We start from the raw sequence: 19,252 nt of genomic DNA, 5'->3' as shown, positions 1-19,252 counted from the left end.
ATGCTGTGAAGAGGGGCGCCCACCCCTCCGCAAAAAAGACCTTTTTGAAGCGACATCGAAGCTGTTCACATTTGGCCTGTTAGCCAGAGAAAGAAGAAAAACACACAGCAGAGGAGCGAGAGGGAAAAAAGCAAAGGGCATTTTGTTTATTTAACTAAGTGCTTTGGGCTAAATTTCTCATTTAACTGCAAATATAACCCATCGTAGCCATTTTGCGGCTCGCCTCAAAAATAAGGAGACAGATGACTGGAAGGAATGATTATGCGTTCGGGTAGTTAACCCGATGGATGGATTTATGGTCTTGCTCCTTTTCACCAGAGAAAATACATCTGAGGGGGATAAACAAAAAAAAAAAAAAGTCTACCACCTCCTGTGTTTAAAATGACAGTTAACTTTCCCCCACTGGTTCAAAATGGATGTTTAATGATCAACAGAGGCTGGGAGCTTAGGTCTAGCAGTCATGCTGGCTCTCATCGCAGAGCCTCTGCTAAGAAAGAAGCTGCCCCCTCTGTGTTGTTAAAGGACGCTCGTGCTCTAAAGAGAGGCTGATTCTTGAGTGATGGATCATCGCAGGTCTCTTTGGGATGTGTGTTAACTCTTTGGTGTGCGCAGATCTCTCTCGGCTGGGAGCCGTTGGCGGCGTGTGATGGATGTGTCCCGGGTCTTTAGGCTCCATATATCAGAAGATTAGCACTGACCTGTGAGTTGTCCGGGCCGCCCTCGGAGCGTCTTCTCCAACCCTGGCCCGGCATTAGCATACGAGGACACTGCTCTGTCTCCGGGGGATCCCGAGATAGTGTGCTTTATTTGGTTCCGTCGTAGCGCGGGTCACAGGAAGTGTGCAGATTAGAGGCTGAAGGCCTTTGTGTTGGTATTAGGTGCATCTGACAGGTCATCTGTCTTCAACTGAGGAAATGCTCCTCTCTTCCTCAAATTCCTAAATAGTGTCATATAATTATCCTAGAAATTGAGGTTCAGGCCATGCTTCACTGCAGAGAAATCTCTCCGCTGTATTCACGAATCACATAAAAATGCAAATCACTCCGCTGATGCGGTGTAACATTGTTATTTCTCATTTTGCATTGAAAAGAGAGAAATTGTAACAGGTATACACCCAAACTCATGTTTTTATTTTCCAAATGAGTAATCTGCAGCTCCAGTTCTTCTATTAAATGCTTTCACATCATCAGCAGAGGTGCGTTCGCTTCCACAAGAACCCTGTTTGTTCCGTGGGCTGAATTGTGAATCATTTTTAAGTTGTAAAGCAGAATCTCTAAAAGGATGATAAAATCCTTCCACGTTAAGTGCTGTAATGCATCTAACCTAACTCTTAAAGTGTCACACCCGACCGCGGCGCTGCGTTTGTTTTTGTTTGTCTTTAAGAGTAGAGAGAATGCTTTTAATGCCAATTTTCCCAGAGCTGTTGTCATGTTGAAACGGAGGCGCGGGTTCACCTGCAGGTCCTCGTCCGCCGTGTCTAAAGGCTATTTGATGCCCACTTGGTGTCACCTGGTGTCTTGTGATGAGAAGCCAATGTGTTTTCAAGGTGAGGATATATTGTCAAAGCCCTCTCGACGTTCCCCGGGCCCTGATTGGCAGGCGTTGCCACAGAAGATGAGAAGCGGTGGGAGTCGCACAGCAAAGAGAATCTATTACCCAGGATGGCGAGGCGTGCTTTCACAACGTGTCAGTGCAGTCAGCCATCTTGCTCTCTCTCTGTCTGTGGAACAGTCCCTCCTCGGCGCGGCCAGGGAACAGCTTTCAGCTTTAATTTTGGTGGCTGCCATAAGTAATTTTATTGATGATACGTGGGTTTCATACTATGATGAATTATTATGTAAAACCCCCCCCAAAAAAACATTGAAGTGTTCATCAGCGGCGGTGTGTAATCTGCTCATGATTACTGGCAGTCAATGATGATACGTAAATGGCATCCTGGGTGAAAAAAAAAGAAAAAAGAAGCCCTTTCTGGTATAGTTTTGCTGATTTCCTCCATTTCAAAAGCCTCTTCAGAGAGAGAGAGGGGGGGGGGGGGGGGGAGAGAGAGACACAGAGAGCCGCAGTAAAAATGAGATCTTGATATTTGAAGAGTTGAGTTGTGATTGCTAATCACTCCACTGCTGAGTTTTAATTAGGAGACTCGTGAGCATCGTGTTATTTCTCAGCAGAGCATAGTCGACCATCAGATGTACTTAAGAGAACAAACAATTCGTTTTCTTCCTAGTGAGAGCCACAACAACAAGCACAGGTTGTTGTTTGTCTGTGCTATACATCAGTGAGTATTCTGGTTCATTGGATGTACTTCTGGAATTGATTGGAACATTGCAGCATAATCGTGTTTCTCAAACCATATCTTGACCCTATTAAGGGATAAGAAAAGACTTATTTTGAGCACAGCTGCCACTTCTTTCACCTCCAGTGAAAGCCTGGATCTAATCTGAAGACTACTTTCTCTGAGATGGTGCTATAGATTGGACTGAGCTTATTGTCAATGGCTAGGTTTCTGTCCTGTGCTCCTAAGACCTTTGTTAGGACATTTTAATTACAGCAGAGCTGGATGTAATTGATCTAGGCTTAGAGGGATTTCACTGTCAATGAGAATGAGCCTGGGCGTTAATACAGCCGAGCAAATGCTTCCACCTCTGTGCTGCTCTGACACACACACACACACACACACACACACACACACACACACACACACACTCTGTGTCTTCTTGTTGACTCTCTCTTAATTCAGCGAGGCGTCTGTCTTTTATGTGTAATGGTTGAAATCAGCCTCACGGGGCCGGCTGACACGCCGTCGTCCCTCCTGCCTCCACTTTAGCATATCTGTCGCCACCTGGAGCGTCCTCTTTACGGAGCACTTTCTTCATGGTTCCGTGTTGTCACCAGAAATCTTAAAATTTTTATAAGGCTGTTAGATAATGCTTCCCGATGAGGGTGAATTATTGATGGTCTTGTTCGTATGAGCGGGACAGGGCAGGCTTTTAACTCTCCGAGCTGCTGGGTCTCTTATCCTGTAACTAAGGGACACCGCACAAACACCCGAAGGAATGATGTACTGGAGGAGGGAGAGAAAACCGGAGGGGGGGGCTGAAAATAAAAGAAGCATGCATCCTTTACACTGATGTTGGGCTAAGCCTCACAGCACAAGGGAGGCTTGGCAGCAGAGAAAAGCATTGCATCTACAGAAGCCTTTTCTGTTTTTCAAGCACTGAGTATGGTATGGTGGCTGTGTGTTTGCTGCTTGTGTTTGTTGGTTTATATCGGAGTACAAACTGCACTCTGGCCCTGCTTCTTTTTTCGTTTTTTTTTTGCAGACAACTGTTTAAAGTTTGGCACTTTTGTGAACACAGGATGCTCAGGCAGGGATGTGGTGTGAAGCTGATTTTTTGAGTTTGAGTGGACAATTAAACCATGTAGCCACTAGAGATGAACTCATTAGTTGATTACTTGATTTTCCCTGTTTCGTATCACTGTAAAAAAAATAATATCTTTGAGGTTTGGACTGACGGTCTGACCAATCAGGCTATAAAATGATGTCACATTAGGCTCTGGGAAGTTGTGACAGTCTTTATTTCTTAGTTTTCTGAAGTTTTAATACAACTAAAGATTCATTGATTAATCGTAACAACTAGCAACGGTTTAATCCATGATGAAAATACTGGTAAGTTGCAGCTAGCAGCAGAGTGTTGCTGTGTATTCACGGTTCAAGGTTGTTGTTTTTCAACTGCTTAACTAAGAGTGATTTCTTCCAGAATGTCGGATACGGCGTCCTTGTATTGTCACATCGTCGGTCCAATGCAGCATAAACAGTATTTATGAGCATTTCTCGGAGGAAGAAGCCACACAGCCAAGAGTCTTATCTGTTCTTAAACAGTGAAATGGAGGTTTGACCCTGAGTGACTAACGGTGAAACATGCTGTAGAGTCTTTGTAACTCCAACACAGAGCTGCGTTTCAGTCAAATCCGTCCTTCACCACTAAAGGTGCGCCCGTACACCCTGACAGCTGTTCTGATTCTTATAACACGCACTTTCATCATTGTTCCAATTCAGTCTCTCTGCACTCGTGTCGCCCTCCAGTTTGCATTACAATGGAGGGAGCAGAGAAACTTTGTGGAAATGCTGGTAAAGCGCATAATTTGGCATGCTCTATTTCAGCGGCATTGTCCCTTTTAAGATGCATTCTCGGCTCCATTTTGACGTTCGTTCAGATGTTTTTTTTCCAGCCTAAAAGCGCTACATTGTCTGTCCTCTGACAATATCTCACCGATTTTGTGCATTAAAGACATGAAGTCTGCATTCCAAGATTGGACTCAAATCACTTATCTCGTTGTTTAGAGGCCATGTTGTGTAATTATGTTGTATTTTTGGTCCATTGCGTCACAGTTCTCAGTAAAAGGTTTTCAGCTTCTTCTTTAACAGTAGGATGAGTCTAACCGCTATGAAGATGACGGAGAGACATTTGAAGCCCACCGGGAAACCGGCACCGGTCCATCTTTCAAAAATGAAATGCTTTACAGCCGATACAGGAGAAGAGAGCCTTAAATAATATCCACGAGGCTGTCGGGGCAAAGAAAGGAAGAGAACAGGAAACTAATTATGTAGAAAGAAAGAAGAAAAACAAGTCCATCCAGTTCCCATTTCCCTCTGGAAAGGCTGCAGATTGATGCCCGTGTCTTGGTTTCCAAAGGAACAGACAGAGTGGGTGGACAAATTAATAGAAACCAACACTGACAAAAACGACTTTGAATTGAAAACGGGCATGAAAGCCGTCCAGGCCTACAGCGCGCGTGTGCATATTACGTCCATGGCTCATTTCCAACTCAATGCAGCCAAACTGTAGCGCTGGTAACACGATATTTGCTTGATACTTCAGTGAAATACTGTGTCTCTGCAAAAGGATTTTTCTAATTAGAGCAGTGATTCAGAATAATCTGCCTCTAATAAATGCTATTAGAGAAGAACAGGACAGTACAAACATGCTTTTATTCAAGATTTGAAAGCCTTTTTAATATTGTTTCGACAAATAATGTAAAAATTAGAAGTTTGAAACAAGTTCTGTGTCAAGGTCAGGCGCTCCAGTATCTCTGTGAGTTTGATTATTACAGCCCAGAATACATGAACCAGAACACGGAGCACAGCTATGAACGTAATGTCTCTCAAACATTCATGAGATATTTTAATGTTCCCCGTTCCCAAATCAGAGTACACACACTGACATTAGCTGCCTCCTTAACTCGGTTCTTTATTGAAATGTAACATTTCAGTAGCTTCTGTGATGACTGTTATCAAGTTGAATTATGTGTCCGCTTCAAAAGAGGCTAATCATCATTTTTTTTAAACTGATATGACCCAACTACCAGCGATTCCAAACAGAGATTGTCTGAACTGCCAGTGCTACAAATAATTTAAGGTCACACTGGGAACAGTGGCACTCGGTGCTACAGACAAAAGGTGTCCACGCACAGACATCAGAGACATGCACAGGTCCAGTTTTGCAGACCTGCACCCCACAAAGCTCAGGACCGGAACCGTCCCGTCACCCCGCAATTACCTCAGTCGGTTCTGGACCCAAACCCGTTAATATGAGACAGCTGAGTGCATCGCCGATCCCCAGCCGCTGCTCTGCACCTACAGACACTGTGGGGGGGGAAACGGTTAGCACACTGCTAACAGCTAACAGAACTACCAGTTCACACACAGTGCTGAGGACATCGCCGCCACTCAGCAAGGATTGTATGAAATGTCTAAGACAACGACTTGGAGTCGATACCCTGCATACACCGCCATGATTTTCAGTTTGAATGGAATGTGTTTTACAACGCCTTCCAGCCCATTGGTGTCTAGACCGGTGGGGGGGGGGTTTATCTGATTGAGGGTTGTATTCACTCAATCACACAATACAGCAGCGGTCTACTGAGTGCACCTTTCTACTTATTTTATTTTCACACTGTGTTTTAAGCCGGCTGTTCTGTTCTTAGCCTACATTTAACTTATGCAGGCGACTGATCATGGCTGATAATATGAATTCGTTTAGGTGTTAAAATACTGCACATTTCTGACTTCTTCAGAATAAAACCATATTGTTCTCAACCGCTGCATTTAGTTCCTTTTTACCTGTGGCCATATCTGAATTTATATATATATATATATATATATGAATTACATAACTCATTTGCGGATTACACTATGCAGGACTCTTAGTGGGAAACACAATACAACATCCTCACCTGAATATCATTCAAAGCGAGTATTGATGAGGAAGGTGGCCTTTAGAAAACACACACGTCCAAGGCCGAGGCACAAACGTGCATCGGGTCACCTGGCCTATGAGCAAAGAAATGAGAAACAGAAAAGACGTCTGCTGTCGACTGTTAAACACGGCGCCGGGGTCCATAATAGCATTGACAGCCGTCTCGTGGGACTCATTGGGACCGACGATTACTCCACACGGTGGTGTAATGGCCGAGCTGTATGAGGCTGTTTTTACAGGACTACTGTAGCAGCACCGTGTTGTACGGTGGTTTCATGAATGAAATCAAATTGCTGGTCCGGTTTACCCTCGTCCAGCAGATCTAAACAGCATTTAACATGAAGGGCAATCCTGCAGAGTAGAGTGTGAAGTTAATGTCCACCTCCTCTGCCTCTCACACAAGCAGAGACTTCACTTCTCCAAGAAAACGACCTACTTCAGGGTGTGTGGGTAGTTAGTATGTATTGTTGAGGGCAAAGTAGTGCAGCTATTTTCTCGTTTAACAGTTTCATTGTTTGGTCTGTTAAATGTTCCAAAATGGCGTAAAAGGACCATCACAATTTCCCGATTAGCTTGTTTTATCTGACCAACAGTCCAAAATCTCCAAACTTTCAGTTTACCTTGATGTGAAATAGCAACAATAGTTGATGATTAAAATAAGCTAATTCAACGGTATGGTCATTTCAGAGGCTGAGATTGTTGAATTGTGAATGTGTATTAATATTGTGATAGTGAGTTCAGCCCTCTGTGTGTTTTATAACTTCACACACTTACTTACTTTATGGAACACATTTTCCCTTGATGATTTTTTTTGTAACACTCAGGCAGCAGTTCAGTGCTGTCACTGGGCTGCTGAGTGCACATTATGGCCTTGAATTAAGGCGAATTAATGCACGTCAGTCACTGAAGACACTGAATGAATAGAGACCACACAGACCGTCCACGGTTAGAATGCAGCCCATGTGCTGACCATGCATAGGTAATGCGAAGCAGACTGGATTTGGGACAGAAATGGGCTTTAAGTTGGACTAAACTTCACACTTAAACAATGAACTGATGAACAATCTGCAGAAGGTGATGAACCAGTGTAGGTGAAGCCATCCAGGAGGTTTTCATCCTCACCTTTCATCCTTGAATTGTTTCCAGCTGAAAGAAAACATAAAACTTTGAATAGCACCGAAATCAATAAGACGCACCGAGCATGACGTGTTAATGGGGATGTGAGGAGATATAAAATGCCTGATTACCAGGTGATGATTAAAACCAGAGTCCCACTATACAACACATGACACTAACGTAACAGCTGTGTGGCTGAAGGAGGGAACGGAGACGCTTGTACGACTGGTAGATCTGAGTTAACTGCAGTCGGTGCTACATGAGCTTTATACAAGGAGAACGTGAGCGTTACATTTTGAGATATTGTCTTTATTTGTGTTCGGTAACAATTGAGTGAAACCAGCCAGCGAGGCTCTTTATTTAAGCTGCAGATACAACTTCCTTTAAGAGGAGGAATGCACCTCAAGGCTGGAAAATATTCTGCAAACTGCGCTGCATATTTATTTATTTCCCTTGAGGTTGTGTAAAAACTATTTACTGTATATTTCTATTGAGCCTACAGTCAGTATTCCTTTAAAACATGCCAGGAATGAACTTAACTCTAATATGAGACATCTGCATCTCGTAGTGAGACTGCAACTAACGATTACTTTCATCACCGATGCAGATTAATTGATTAATTACTCGACCAATTAAACCTCAGAAAAGAGACACAGAGAAATTCAATTGACTAAAATGTAAGACAAGAAGTAAAACAGCAAATCCTCAATTTTGAAAGCTGTACTCCGGCTCAGCAATTGTTAAAAATGACTTGATTGATTAATTATCAAAATAGTTGCCGATTAATCGATTTGTCGTTTCAGCTCAGCAAAAACTAAATGTGATTTTCAGTGACGTTGTTTTATTAATAATGCAATTTACACAACATTTTTGGAAAAGCTCAATCACCAATTTCCTAGTAACGTGTTATTTGGTAGATTGATATGAGTATTCAGACACAGAACGCAGCAGCTCTCACTTCATGTGCCCCTCACCCACTTCTGGAACCCCCCCTCCCCCCCATTTTGATGGGATTCATTCTACGGTGTTCGGGTGTGGTGGGATGCAATCTAAAATGAGCATGTCTGTAATTTTAGTCCCAACTGAGTCTTGCCTTTACCGGCCCGGACAAATGTGGGACCTCCCAAAAACCCCTCTGATAAAACCTCAGCCAGTCCAATCCAATGTGACAACCCTGAGATAGTTTGCTAATATTTTCTCATTTCCTTTCGGGGGGAGGGGCGGGCGGGGGGGGGGGGGGGGGGGGGGGACTCCGCACACTCCTCTGGCTTTAACCCCAAACTGACATCACTCTGGTCCAGATGCCACATTTCTTCTCCTTTTTTTCTGTTTTGTCGTCGTTTAAACAAGTTTGCTGTCAGTTGAGGAAATTGTGTTTGATTACAACAATTTTTTTTTTTGTTGCGATGGCAGCGCATGAAAAGCGCTGGAGACTGATTACACACTTTCCTCCTCGCCTGCCTGTTGTTCATTAACACCACACATGTTGTGCATTAGCAGCTACTTTATGTGCATTTCTGCTGAAAGCTAATCCAGTCTGAATGAGGCTACAGTGTGTAAAAACCTAACATGGTGTCGGTGCCTTTTTCCCCCCAGAAGGTGAGAACATCAACACATCACCTGCTGGAAACGCGTCAAAAGAATGAATTTGTTGTGTGTTGTTAGTTTATGGAGCTGGAGGTGAGCTGTGTGGGCGTGTGTGGGCGTGTTTTATGCGTGGTGGAGGCGAGAAGTGCGTCTCTCGGTGCATTTATGAGGAGACTTATCGAAGAAGAGAAAGCTCTCTTTACCACGTCGGTGTGGAGCTGATCTCCGCTCCTCCCCGGTGACCCCTCTGCTTAACCAACTGCTCCGAGGTCAGCGCATTCATTTCCATGCCAGGCAGGATGGGCTACTGAGCTCAGAGTGACCTGTGGCCAATTACGAGAGAATGAAACCGACATTTCACTTGTTTTTTTACCCCATACATTTTTAAATTCCTAGTTCAGTTTTTTTTTGTTTTTTTGTTTTTTTTTTGCAGAATACATATGGTTTTAATAAACCCGAGTAACCGTTTCAAAATGTTGAGGTGGAGAATGTAAAATGAGTGTATTACCATAAAACAGTTGGTTAAAGTATGTTAAGAATACCAGAAACAATGTTGTATTTATACACATGTCAGTCAGAGCTGAAACTATTTGTCAATTTATCAAACGGAAAATCAAAAAAGAAAATATAACTAAAATCAATATTTGGTGTGTTGGATGATTTGAAGACATCCCGTTGGTCTCTGAAAATTTGCATTTGACTCAATTTCTGACATTTTATAGACAAAGCAATTACTTTATGAATTGTGGTTGGGCCATATGGCCAAAATATTTAGTCACGATAAAGATAATTTCATATCCATATAACGATAAAGCATGTTTTCTGATGTGAAATAACCACGTGGGTTTGTGTTTTATTTAAATATGAATCACGATGTATGATTTCATCACGATGTGATTACATGATCTTATTGAGTCATCGCTCAGCTCTACGGTGTATCTGTATTGATGGATGAAGTAAACGGAGTTGCATTATTTCGTTGGCAGGGGATTCCAACTACAAACCTTGACACCACCACCTCCCTCTCTTCATTCAGCCCGACACTAACCTGGTTCTTCCGTCTGGGTCTTCTTTGTTCTCTGCACTTTACGAAGCTTCTCTGCTCGCACGTCTCGGTTTCACTACGTCCATCTGCCCGCTGGCACTCTGTCTTATCTACGGCCTCAATCATTTGGCCGAGAGCTGATGATCTCTCTCTCTCTCTCTCTCTCTCTCTCTCTCTCTCTCTCTCTCTCTCTCTCTCTCTCTCTCTCTCTCTCTCTCTCTCTCTCTCTCTCTCTCTCTCTCTCTCTCTCTCTCTCTCTCTCTCTCTCTCTCTCTCTCTCTCTCTCTCTCTCTCTGAAAGTGTTGCACCTTTCTGGAGGTTTCTGTTTGGGCTTTTTGAGCTGCCCTGAAGAACATCTAAACTTAAAAGCATACTTTTCTTTCCAGAGGTCTGCTTTTAATGAAGAGACATTTATCTCGAAAAGAAAACATGAAAGCTGAAAATGCCTTGAAGTTAGAGTTTTGCATATTTCGATGTTCCAGTGAAGTCATTGTGACCCTCACCTAGACAGAAGAGGATATTCGTGATCTATTAACCATCTTATAAACATCTGTTGACACATAACTTATTTATAGGCGCTTAACTGAGCTGTAATTATGATGGGAGAAATGGCACACACTGACTGGCTCATACGAAGTAATCCAAAAATAAATGTTCCTACAAATGAATCGAAGCAAAACTAGAGCTGAAACCATAAGCAGGTTAATTTACAGCAAAACCGGCAGCTTGGGGCTGCGTGATATGGAGGACATCAAATATCATACGTATGAGTTTTTCACCAAATACCTCGACAGCATAATGATATCGGACGGCTGACTTTCACAAAACAAGATTTTTGATATCAATCATCAATAATGTGGATATAATGACAAAGTGGGTAAAAACAGAACAATCCGGTAAGTTTAAAGATGACATCGCTTCACTGTAATGCAGTGTAATAACAGTCACCACGCACATATTACAATATCTAGTCTCGTATCAGGATATCGATATAATATCAATATATGTCCCAGCTCGACAGCAAATATTTTGACAAACTATTCTCACTGCCATGTCTTTAAGCAAAGGTGCCAAATATTCAGTGACTAATGCTAAAGCCTTGATAATAACACACTGAATACATTTTTGGTTTGGACTGTTGGTTGGATAAACAATACATTGAAAGATGGACATTTTTCACATTTTATAGTCCAAATAATTAATTGAGAAAATAATTGTCAGATTAACCAATAATGACGGTAATGTATTTGTTGCATCCCCAAAACAAACCATGCTACGAACTGTAACAAAGCAACATTATTTATTATAAAGTCTAAGACATAATGTTGTGAATGCTGCAATAACAAAAATAATTCGTCAAGAAAATAAAAACAGCATAGAAAGTTTGTTTAGGATGTTAAACTGCTCATAAACCTCGTCAAGACTTTCCTCATTTCATCACTTGGTCCAAATACAATATGTTCAAAGTGCCTGTTTTGTACATTCAGCAGTTTATATGTATTAATTCATTCATGTAAATGTTCATTTGACCATAATAGAAGACGAAGAAAACCTGAAAACGTTCACGATTGAGAAGCAAACCAGTGAAAATGATAAATCACTGCTTAATAAAAAAACAAACATAAAACGATTTGTTGAGGATATAATGTTGTAAAAATTCAAACTGAGGGAAGACCCGGTCTATAAAATGTAATTTTGTTTCACAAAATGACTTAATTTTCTGTGGATCGTCAATTGAGAACTCCTAATTGTTTGAGCGCGTGCAGCTGTAAAGCAAAGTTTACAAGCTGTTTATCCTCGCAGAGAAAACACCCTCTGCAGACTGAGCTTCGGTGTCAGCCCATCTCTGTTCCTGCCAGTTGATGGCAAGTTCTCCACGTCTCCGGTGGAGCCAAGGAAATGACATCATGTCCCTGTAGGGGTTGAAAGCGCAGCCCTGACAGGACTGTCGTGACAAAAGAGTTCCTTGGGAACATCACGGTGCTCCGAGGACAGAAAAAGAAACGTGTCTGGAGGCTGTGTTTTCTTAGTTCCTGTAGCTCCCGTCTCCCACTTCTAGCCCATCAACCATTTTCTGGTGTTTGAAATTCCCCTCTCACATGTGTGTCTTTTTTTTTTCCTGCCCTGAATGTAGGCCATGGGGGCGGGGCAAAAAAGTTCCCCAAATTAGCAGTTATTCAAAGAGTGGAAGAGGAATCATTGTGTTGGCGAGATCCAGCTCAACATCTCTATTTCACTTGTAGGTTTTCAGGCTTACACTTGGACTTGCGCATTCATGTTGTTCCCGTCTTACTTGATATGTATGTATGTATGTATGTATGCGCTCTTCATCTCTCTCTTCTCGGCGTAGACAATTGAAAATAAATTAACATTCCTGGGCTTTATTTTTGTCTTCTCTAAGCCGGTGGAGAAAACTTTGAGGCGAACCCGGGAGGTCAGGCCAAACTCACAGGCTGTCAATCCTCCGCGGTGACCCTGCCGCCCCTTTCTTTCTCCCCCTTCCATTCTTCTCCTCCTCTGCTCTCCCTCTCCCATCCATTTAGTCCCTCCCGGCTTAGAAACTCCCAAACTCCCCCCGTCTCCCACTCGCTCTTTCACTGGACGCCTCTCCAGCTTGAGTGAGGCAGACACAAGCTTTGTCAAAAGAGAGACTCGCATTCATTCGGCCGGCTGTTGCACACGGCCGTGTATTTCATGTGAAGACATGTGGGCTGTCTCCTTCTATCCATTCATTTTAATTATGTTTTAATTGCCCGCCGTCCTCTTTTAAATGCTTGCTTATTATTTCTATCGGGCTGATGTGAAAAATTGGCTGTGGACTGTGATTCCCTCCATTATCTTAACTGATGATAGATTTCTCTCCATGGGTTTCCAGTGTGTATGTATGGCAGACAAAAGAAAAACAGATGTCGTGAATGTTTGCGTATCATTTTTCATTTCATTGGTAGTTTTTTTTTTTTTTTTTGGCCCCGTTTCCAGAAAGACACACTGTTAATAGAGCGAAAACCTGAGGGAATATATGTGCATGTATTTTTTTAGGGCGAGGAGCTGAAGGTCCAGATGAAAATGAATAACTTTTATTTAGCCAGTGGTCTTCTGCTTCATATATTTCTGTATTCCTATTTTTTTTCCCACTCCACTTTATTTCCGATCAGAGTCTAAGGCAGGAACATAAACATACATTAGAATAAGTAAAAAACACAAACTGGTGTGGCACATTTTAAAGGATCATGATGATGTGGTCTCAGAAACCATCAACTATAAATGTGATTTTTCGTGGCTTCTTGTGAATTTGGCATGAAAAGTACTCAAAGGGACAGTTCACCCTAAAATCAAGAGTACATATTTTCCCTCCTACCTGAGGAGCCGTTCATCAATCCAGAGTGTCCTGGCGCACGTTGGAGACATCGCCGTAGAGATGTCTGCTGTCTCTCAGATGTAGTTCCAGCCCAGTGGAACTACATCTTGTGGTTTATATCAACTGTTTGCGTTTATTAGATTTAGTGTAGGTGGCAACAGTTAATCATAACTGCGTACCCTTTTTTTTTTTTTTTACACATCTGCCTCAGTGGAACATGAGGATCATTATGCGAAAATAAAAAGTTGGCCTCAATTTCCAGATTTTCGGGGAGGGTGGGGGGTGTATGGGTGGTTGGTGTAGATAATTCCTCAGCACCGTCTCTGAGGGGTTAACGATGCCTCACATACCTCTTAAAGTCATTTTCTGCTTGAGAACATCTTAGCCCCCCACAATCATCATCCCTGTCCCCTGATGTGAAATCATGATAAGTCTGTCAGCGCTTGTGTAAAGCATCTTAATGTTAATCGCCTAATCCTTTTATCTCAAGTCCGGACCGATTCAGCGCAGCAATCCCACCAAACAAAACAGTGGTTAGTTTTTCTCCGGAATATGAGCATGGCTGTGTCCTCCAGCAGCTTAAGGGAGGAAGAAAACGTGTTACCCAGCAGGGTGACGCCTGATCAGGAGAAAGAACCCCGGGGTGGTGGGGGGGGTAAGTCTGCATCCGCGCGGCCTGGCGGGCTCTCGCCCCCTGGTGTCTGGAGGGGCTGAGTGGCTCAGCGGTCCCAGCAGGCCAGAAGGGCAAGGGTATGTCCCCCCCAACGGTTTCCAATCTCCTCCTGTCAACCACAAGTATGGCTACCCCCGTGGCCCCAGGCCTCATATTTGCTGAAGATTAATGGCCGACGAAGAAGTCACGTGTGTCTCTGGAGATTTGGTGTTCGGCCCAATATTGAACTGGTGGCGGTCTTGTCAGAAGACTGGAGAGTGCGAGCAGCCTCAGCAGACGTGGAGCGAGACTTTTACCGCATAGAGGAGCTCGCACCTACCAATTTTGGTCTTATCTGATCTGGTCCTGCGCCACTGGCAGATAAACAACTGGAAGACAAATAAAACAAACAATCCCTATAAAAAACCACCCAGGTTTAACTGATAAATCATAGCTGTGTGTGTGTTTTCTTGGCACACAGTGTGCTGCACAACTGCTCGGCCAGGCTGACCTCAAATGAAAATAAACACACTCGGGCTGCTCGGTACAGATCCAGTGGGCCTTTTTTTTTTTGTTGTTCAGCTATTATCCTTCAGAACCAGGTGTCGGGTCCTGTATAGAACACATCTCATAGTGACTTGAATTATTACTCGGTATGCTAATGTGAAAGCTTCCCATGTTTTCTGGGTTCTCATGTTGCCAAAAATATCCAAGCGCATTAGTGAGACCCGGGGAGCGATCAGAGCCGACTGCTGGGCTGCTCAAATGTAGGTTCATTATGAAATAATCGGGCTCGTTGACGAGCGGCTCTGCAGCGGCGGCGTTCAGATTCAGAGACGGGGAAACATTCGCTCTCCTCTGCATAGCGACGGCTACCAAGTGGCCGGTCCTGTTTACAGTGTGTGTGTGAGTGTGTGTGTGTGTGTGAGTGTGTGTGTGTGCATTGGAAAGACGCTGGATGGCAACCACATGGGAATAAACAAGATACGATATATTGGCGTGCGTGGGTGTGTGGATCCTGTGTGTCAGCAATGTCATCGCCTATATGTTTGTGCAGGCATGCGTTTGTCAGTCCATGTGTGTGTGGGTGTGTGTGTGTGTGTGTGGCATTTCATGTATGACACAACACATCCCTCCTCGGTGTTTGATTTTGGTAAGCAGCTTATCTTTCTGGTGTGTTAGTCCGTCTCTGGCTCTAACCTTTTGCTGCTTTTGCAGACAAAGGGCTGTTTTTGCCACCCCTTGATAAGGACGGAGACTAAAGTAGTCCTCAAAGCGGCTGTGTCTCTAATGGCGTCCCTGTGTGAATGTGTTGCCGGAGCGACGAGCTCTTCCCCCGTGGGGATCCGGGAGTAAATGGGGAAGGTGGAACAGGGAAGAGTGGGAGACTGAGGCAGTGTAAACATTGTGTTGTAACACGCCGCAAAGAGCTGAATAAGTGCCGAGAACCAGGCGCCCCGTCTGCTTTCTTTTGATGTCGGTGCCGTCATAAACATTTGAGAATAAAGTTTTAATATTTCTGTCAAGGTTCAGACAAAAAAATGCTTTTGTTTATTCAATCGAACCGCATGAGTCCTTGCTTTGTGACTACATTTCATTTATGCACACATGCAGATAAAACCCAAAGACTGAAGATAAGCGTCCATTTCCTCCATTTTCATGCTCTTTCTTCTCATTTTTTGTTCCAGATGAGATGATGACTGGTGATGCTTCTCCGAGAACTATTGATCGTTGACGACGCTCCAGCTCTCAGCTCTGCCACTGCAGCACACTGAACCACTGTTATTATCCGAAAAGGCTCCCTGGATTGTCTGCACACAGCGCACAACATGGCCTCTGCACTGTGGAGGTGTCCGATGTTTCGCTGCCTCTCGCTCCTTCTCCTCTGCTTCCACTGTTCACAAGGTGAGTTACCATGGAGTTGCAGTGGCAGAAAGTGTTAATGGGATTCTGGTCAACCTTTCAAGAAGCCACTTATTATTCAGTTTATGAATGTGTGGAATTTATTAGCACACATTCTTCGGTGTGTGCTAATAGTTCTTCTTCAGTGGTCTTACCCTTGGAGTGTAAAAAAAACACATTGTACTGAACTCATTGAATATTCCTGCCAGTCCACGGACACTTACGCTGACATATTTCATTCGAGCACACACTCGAGCAGTGTGTCGGAGACCTTCCCTTAAAGGTTCATAACTGTACTCAAGGTACTGGAGCCGCAGACAATAGATGCATTTCCCGATTTATTTCTGCCTAAACCGGATCATCCTGAGCAGCCAGTGTACCTGAAAGCATCAAAAGCGTGATTTAGCGCCAGACTCAGGAAACGGGAAAGTAAATGTCAATGTTTTTAATTGTCTGCAATGACGTCCCCCCCGGGCTCTTTTTGGGTTCTTTCCCTCACTTTTTTGATCAGTACATTTGGCTGTAATTACAAGTATTGTCACATAACACTCCCGTCTCGTACATGCTCATCAAAACCACTGATGTTGGTATGTCGGCTTAATGATGATCGTGACATTTTTTCCCCCTTTTCATTCCCATTGTACCAGGAAACAAAGTAACCCAAAATCACATGCTTGTCTGCCAAGCATTGATTACAGATAGATAGTTGAAGCCCATTATTTTGGGGGCTTCCTTTTCAATTTGGATTTTGCCTCTTTTTTTTTTTCCTCCCTCTTGCTGTTTTGTTCTTTGATAGATTTCTCTTCCAGTTTTATTTTAGGATGGCTGTGGTGTACAATATGTTAACAAAGACGTATTGCTATGGAGCAGGATATCCCAGCAGCCCTTCAAGCAGAGATGCATTTTTCTTTTTTGTGGATTAGCAATTTTAGATAATATAAAACTTACTCAGGCATTTGAAGAATTGCCCTCTGATTTCGCCTGACTTAGAAACTGAGTTGAATAGTCCTGTTGGATTTCTTAGAGAGGAATACTGCTTTGGTATGCAGAAAGCCCAGGTTTTGGGTTTCAGTTGATGTGAGGGCTCTCAGGCCTTAGAATGCATATTTGCCCATCCATCAATAAAGGAATGTGTGTGTGTGTGTGGGTCCCTCTGAAAACAATATCTGATTCTATCCACATGCAACTCACCTTCAGCCTGTCCAGCCCCGAGGGCCTGCATCCCGCCGCTTATGATCTACGCTTCCATCATAGTGCCAGCAACAAAAACTCCACTTGATAATTACCTCCTGTCCCTCACCAGGAGAGAGAGTATAATCAGGTTATCGCTTTCACCCAAAACATTCCTCGCGCTTTGAAATGCTCGTTGACATAGCTGAATAGAAAGACATGTTGTTCTCCCTCCTGGTACTGAGGTTCCCCAGCCGGAGTGAATGAAGACCAGTCGGGCCTCTGTTTTGACAAACTTTACCAATTTGTGCAAGATCAAATGAAATGAACTGCTATCAGACTTTCAGTTAATGTTATAATCCTTGAAGTGGCTGTATTCAATAGTTTTATATTCAAGTTACTACGTTGAAGGTGGAGCTTGTCCACAGAACAGCGGGTAGTGTTTCCCAGCACCAGAATCCCTTTAGAGAACCTCTCATTTTACTGCAGCAGTCTGCCCTGCGCAGTCTTGGTTCTGGTTCTCCTTTTCTTCCCCTCCCTCCAGTGGACCTCCGGGTCTGAAAAGTGGAGCCAGCGAAAAAGTGTCTTAAACTGGTATTCTTTCTAATGGCCACCAAGGGGCTCTGGTTGCAAAAAGAAGTCAGATTGTATAGAAGTCTATGAGAAAATGACTGTACTTCTCTCTTGATTTATTCCCTCAGCAAACATTGTAAACACGAGTTTATGGTCTCAATCTGTAGATTCAAGTCTTCTTCAACACAGCATGATGTTCATTTAGTAAATGATGGTCCATTTAGAGTCAAACAGACCATAAAGCAGGGTATGCTTTAGGGCGGGGCTACCTTGTGATTGACAGTGTGTGTGTTGTTCAGTCTGATCACTTTCACAGTGTGTTTTCACTTCATGAAAGATAATTGTAACATTGTTGGTCGCATGATTTTGGTTGTACTTTGCTCCAACGACTCGCGTCACTTCTGGTTACAAAAAACCAAGATGGCGACGGCCAAGTTGCCAAACTCGAGGCTTCAAAACCGTAATCCACAAACCAATGGGCAACGACACAGTCGCTACGTCCACTTCTTGTGTATACAGTCTCTGCTCTGCTCCTGGCCGGAGGAGGAGGAGCAGCTGCTGCAGGGCTCAGAGCTCTCCAACTCCGACAGCAGGTCGGAGGTGGCAGCGAAGCCGGATCTCGGTCCGTCCACGGTGGGCGGGTCACTGCAGGAGGCCCTGCTGGAGTCTGAGCCGAAGGAGTTTCTGGTGAACCTGCATAATTGAATCTGATTTCACCGGAATCCAACATGGTGGTACCGATGACGAGCATTAAGAATAACTAAATAGAAAGAGCCAATCTTCTCCCTGATGGTGTTGTGTACTCATGAAGGTCATGTAGAGGCATCAGCATTAAACTGAGACTGTTTTATAAACAGTTAAAAGTTCCCTGAAGTAACTTAAATAATAACAATGTGAAAGAGTCATTGTGATGAACCTACAGATGATGAATTATCTGAATCTCCCCTCGGTTTTATGGAGCTTTATAGCAAGTTTCAGCTCATTGTTTAACTTTATTGTTTTGGTTCACTCTCACAGTGTAGACTGCAGCAGTTTTCATCTGAAAACCTCTAAGAACCGACTGTGCATTACCCGCTCAGCACCAAACAGCAGACAGACACAGTAAGCGACTAGCTGGTGAACAGAGTGGAGCATTTAGCAGCAAAGAGACAGGTATGTCCCTCAGGGGTTGGTAGAGACCAAAAAGAGAGCAAAAAAAAAAAGAGTGATTGTTGGACTAACATACACCTGGCTGCCAGAAATACGACTCCAAACGAATGCTAATGTTGCTCTGTAACTGCTGGAAGTCTCAGTGAGCAACTGTTCGCTAACACGGTCGTCATTTCAACGTAAAAGGTGATGACGCTGTTGGTGTAAAAGCCGGCCTGTGTTTCGCCAGTTAGATGCTTTTAATGTGACTAACACTTACATACTGGAAATGTATTGAATTACTATTGCTGAAAAATCTTTAAATTCAACGCAAAGCTTTGTCTTTTTAATTTTTCTTCTTCTCCATATATGCCTTTTCTTCTTCTCAATGTTTGTACTCCACTTCTTCTTCATCTATATCTTCTATATTCTTCCATATCTATTTCATATAACAGATCTGTGAA

The 19,252-nt window shown here is 43.4% G+C and overlaps 1 protein-coding gene across 1 annotated transcript in view; it reads left to right on the top strand.

Annotated features, from left to right (window-relative positions):
• adgrl2b.1 (adhesion G protein-coupled receptor L2b, tandem duplicate 1) overlaps positions 1 to 19,252 on the top strand; it is a 121,890-nt gene that overhangs the window by 44,254 nt on the left and 58,384 nt on the right. The window contains exon 4 of the mRNA XM_076098727.1: positions 15,704 to 15,920. Coding sequence (XP_075954842.1) covers positions 15,845 to 15,920 — 76 coding nt within the window. The 5' untranslated portion in view covers positions 15,704 to 15,844. The remainder of the gene's footprint in view (positions 1 to 15,703; positions 15,921 to 19,252) is intronic.

This window comes from Anarhichas minor, unplaced genomic scaffold, assembly GCF_050575085.1.
Source record: "Anarhichas minor isolate MPS153535 unplaced genomic scaffold, ASM5057508v1 ptg000024l, whole genome shotgun sequence".
Lineage (NCBI taxonomy): Eukaryota > Metazoa > Chordata > Actinopteri > Perciformes > Anarhichadidae > Anarhichas > Anarhichas minor.
This window is presented reverse-complemented; position numbering and strand designations above follow the sequence as displayed.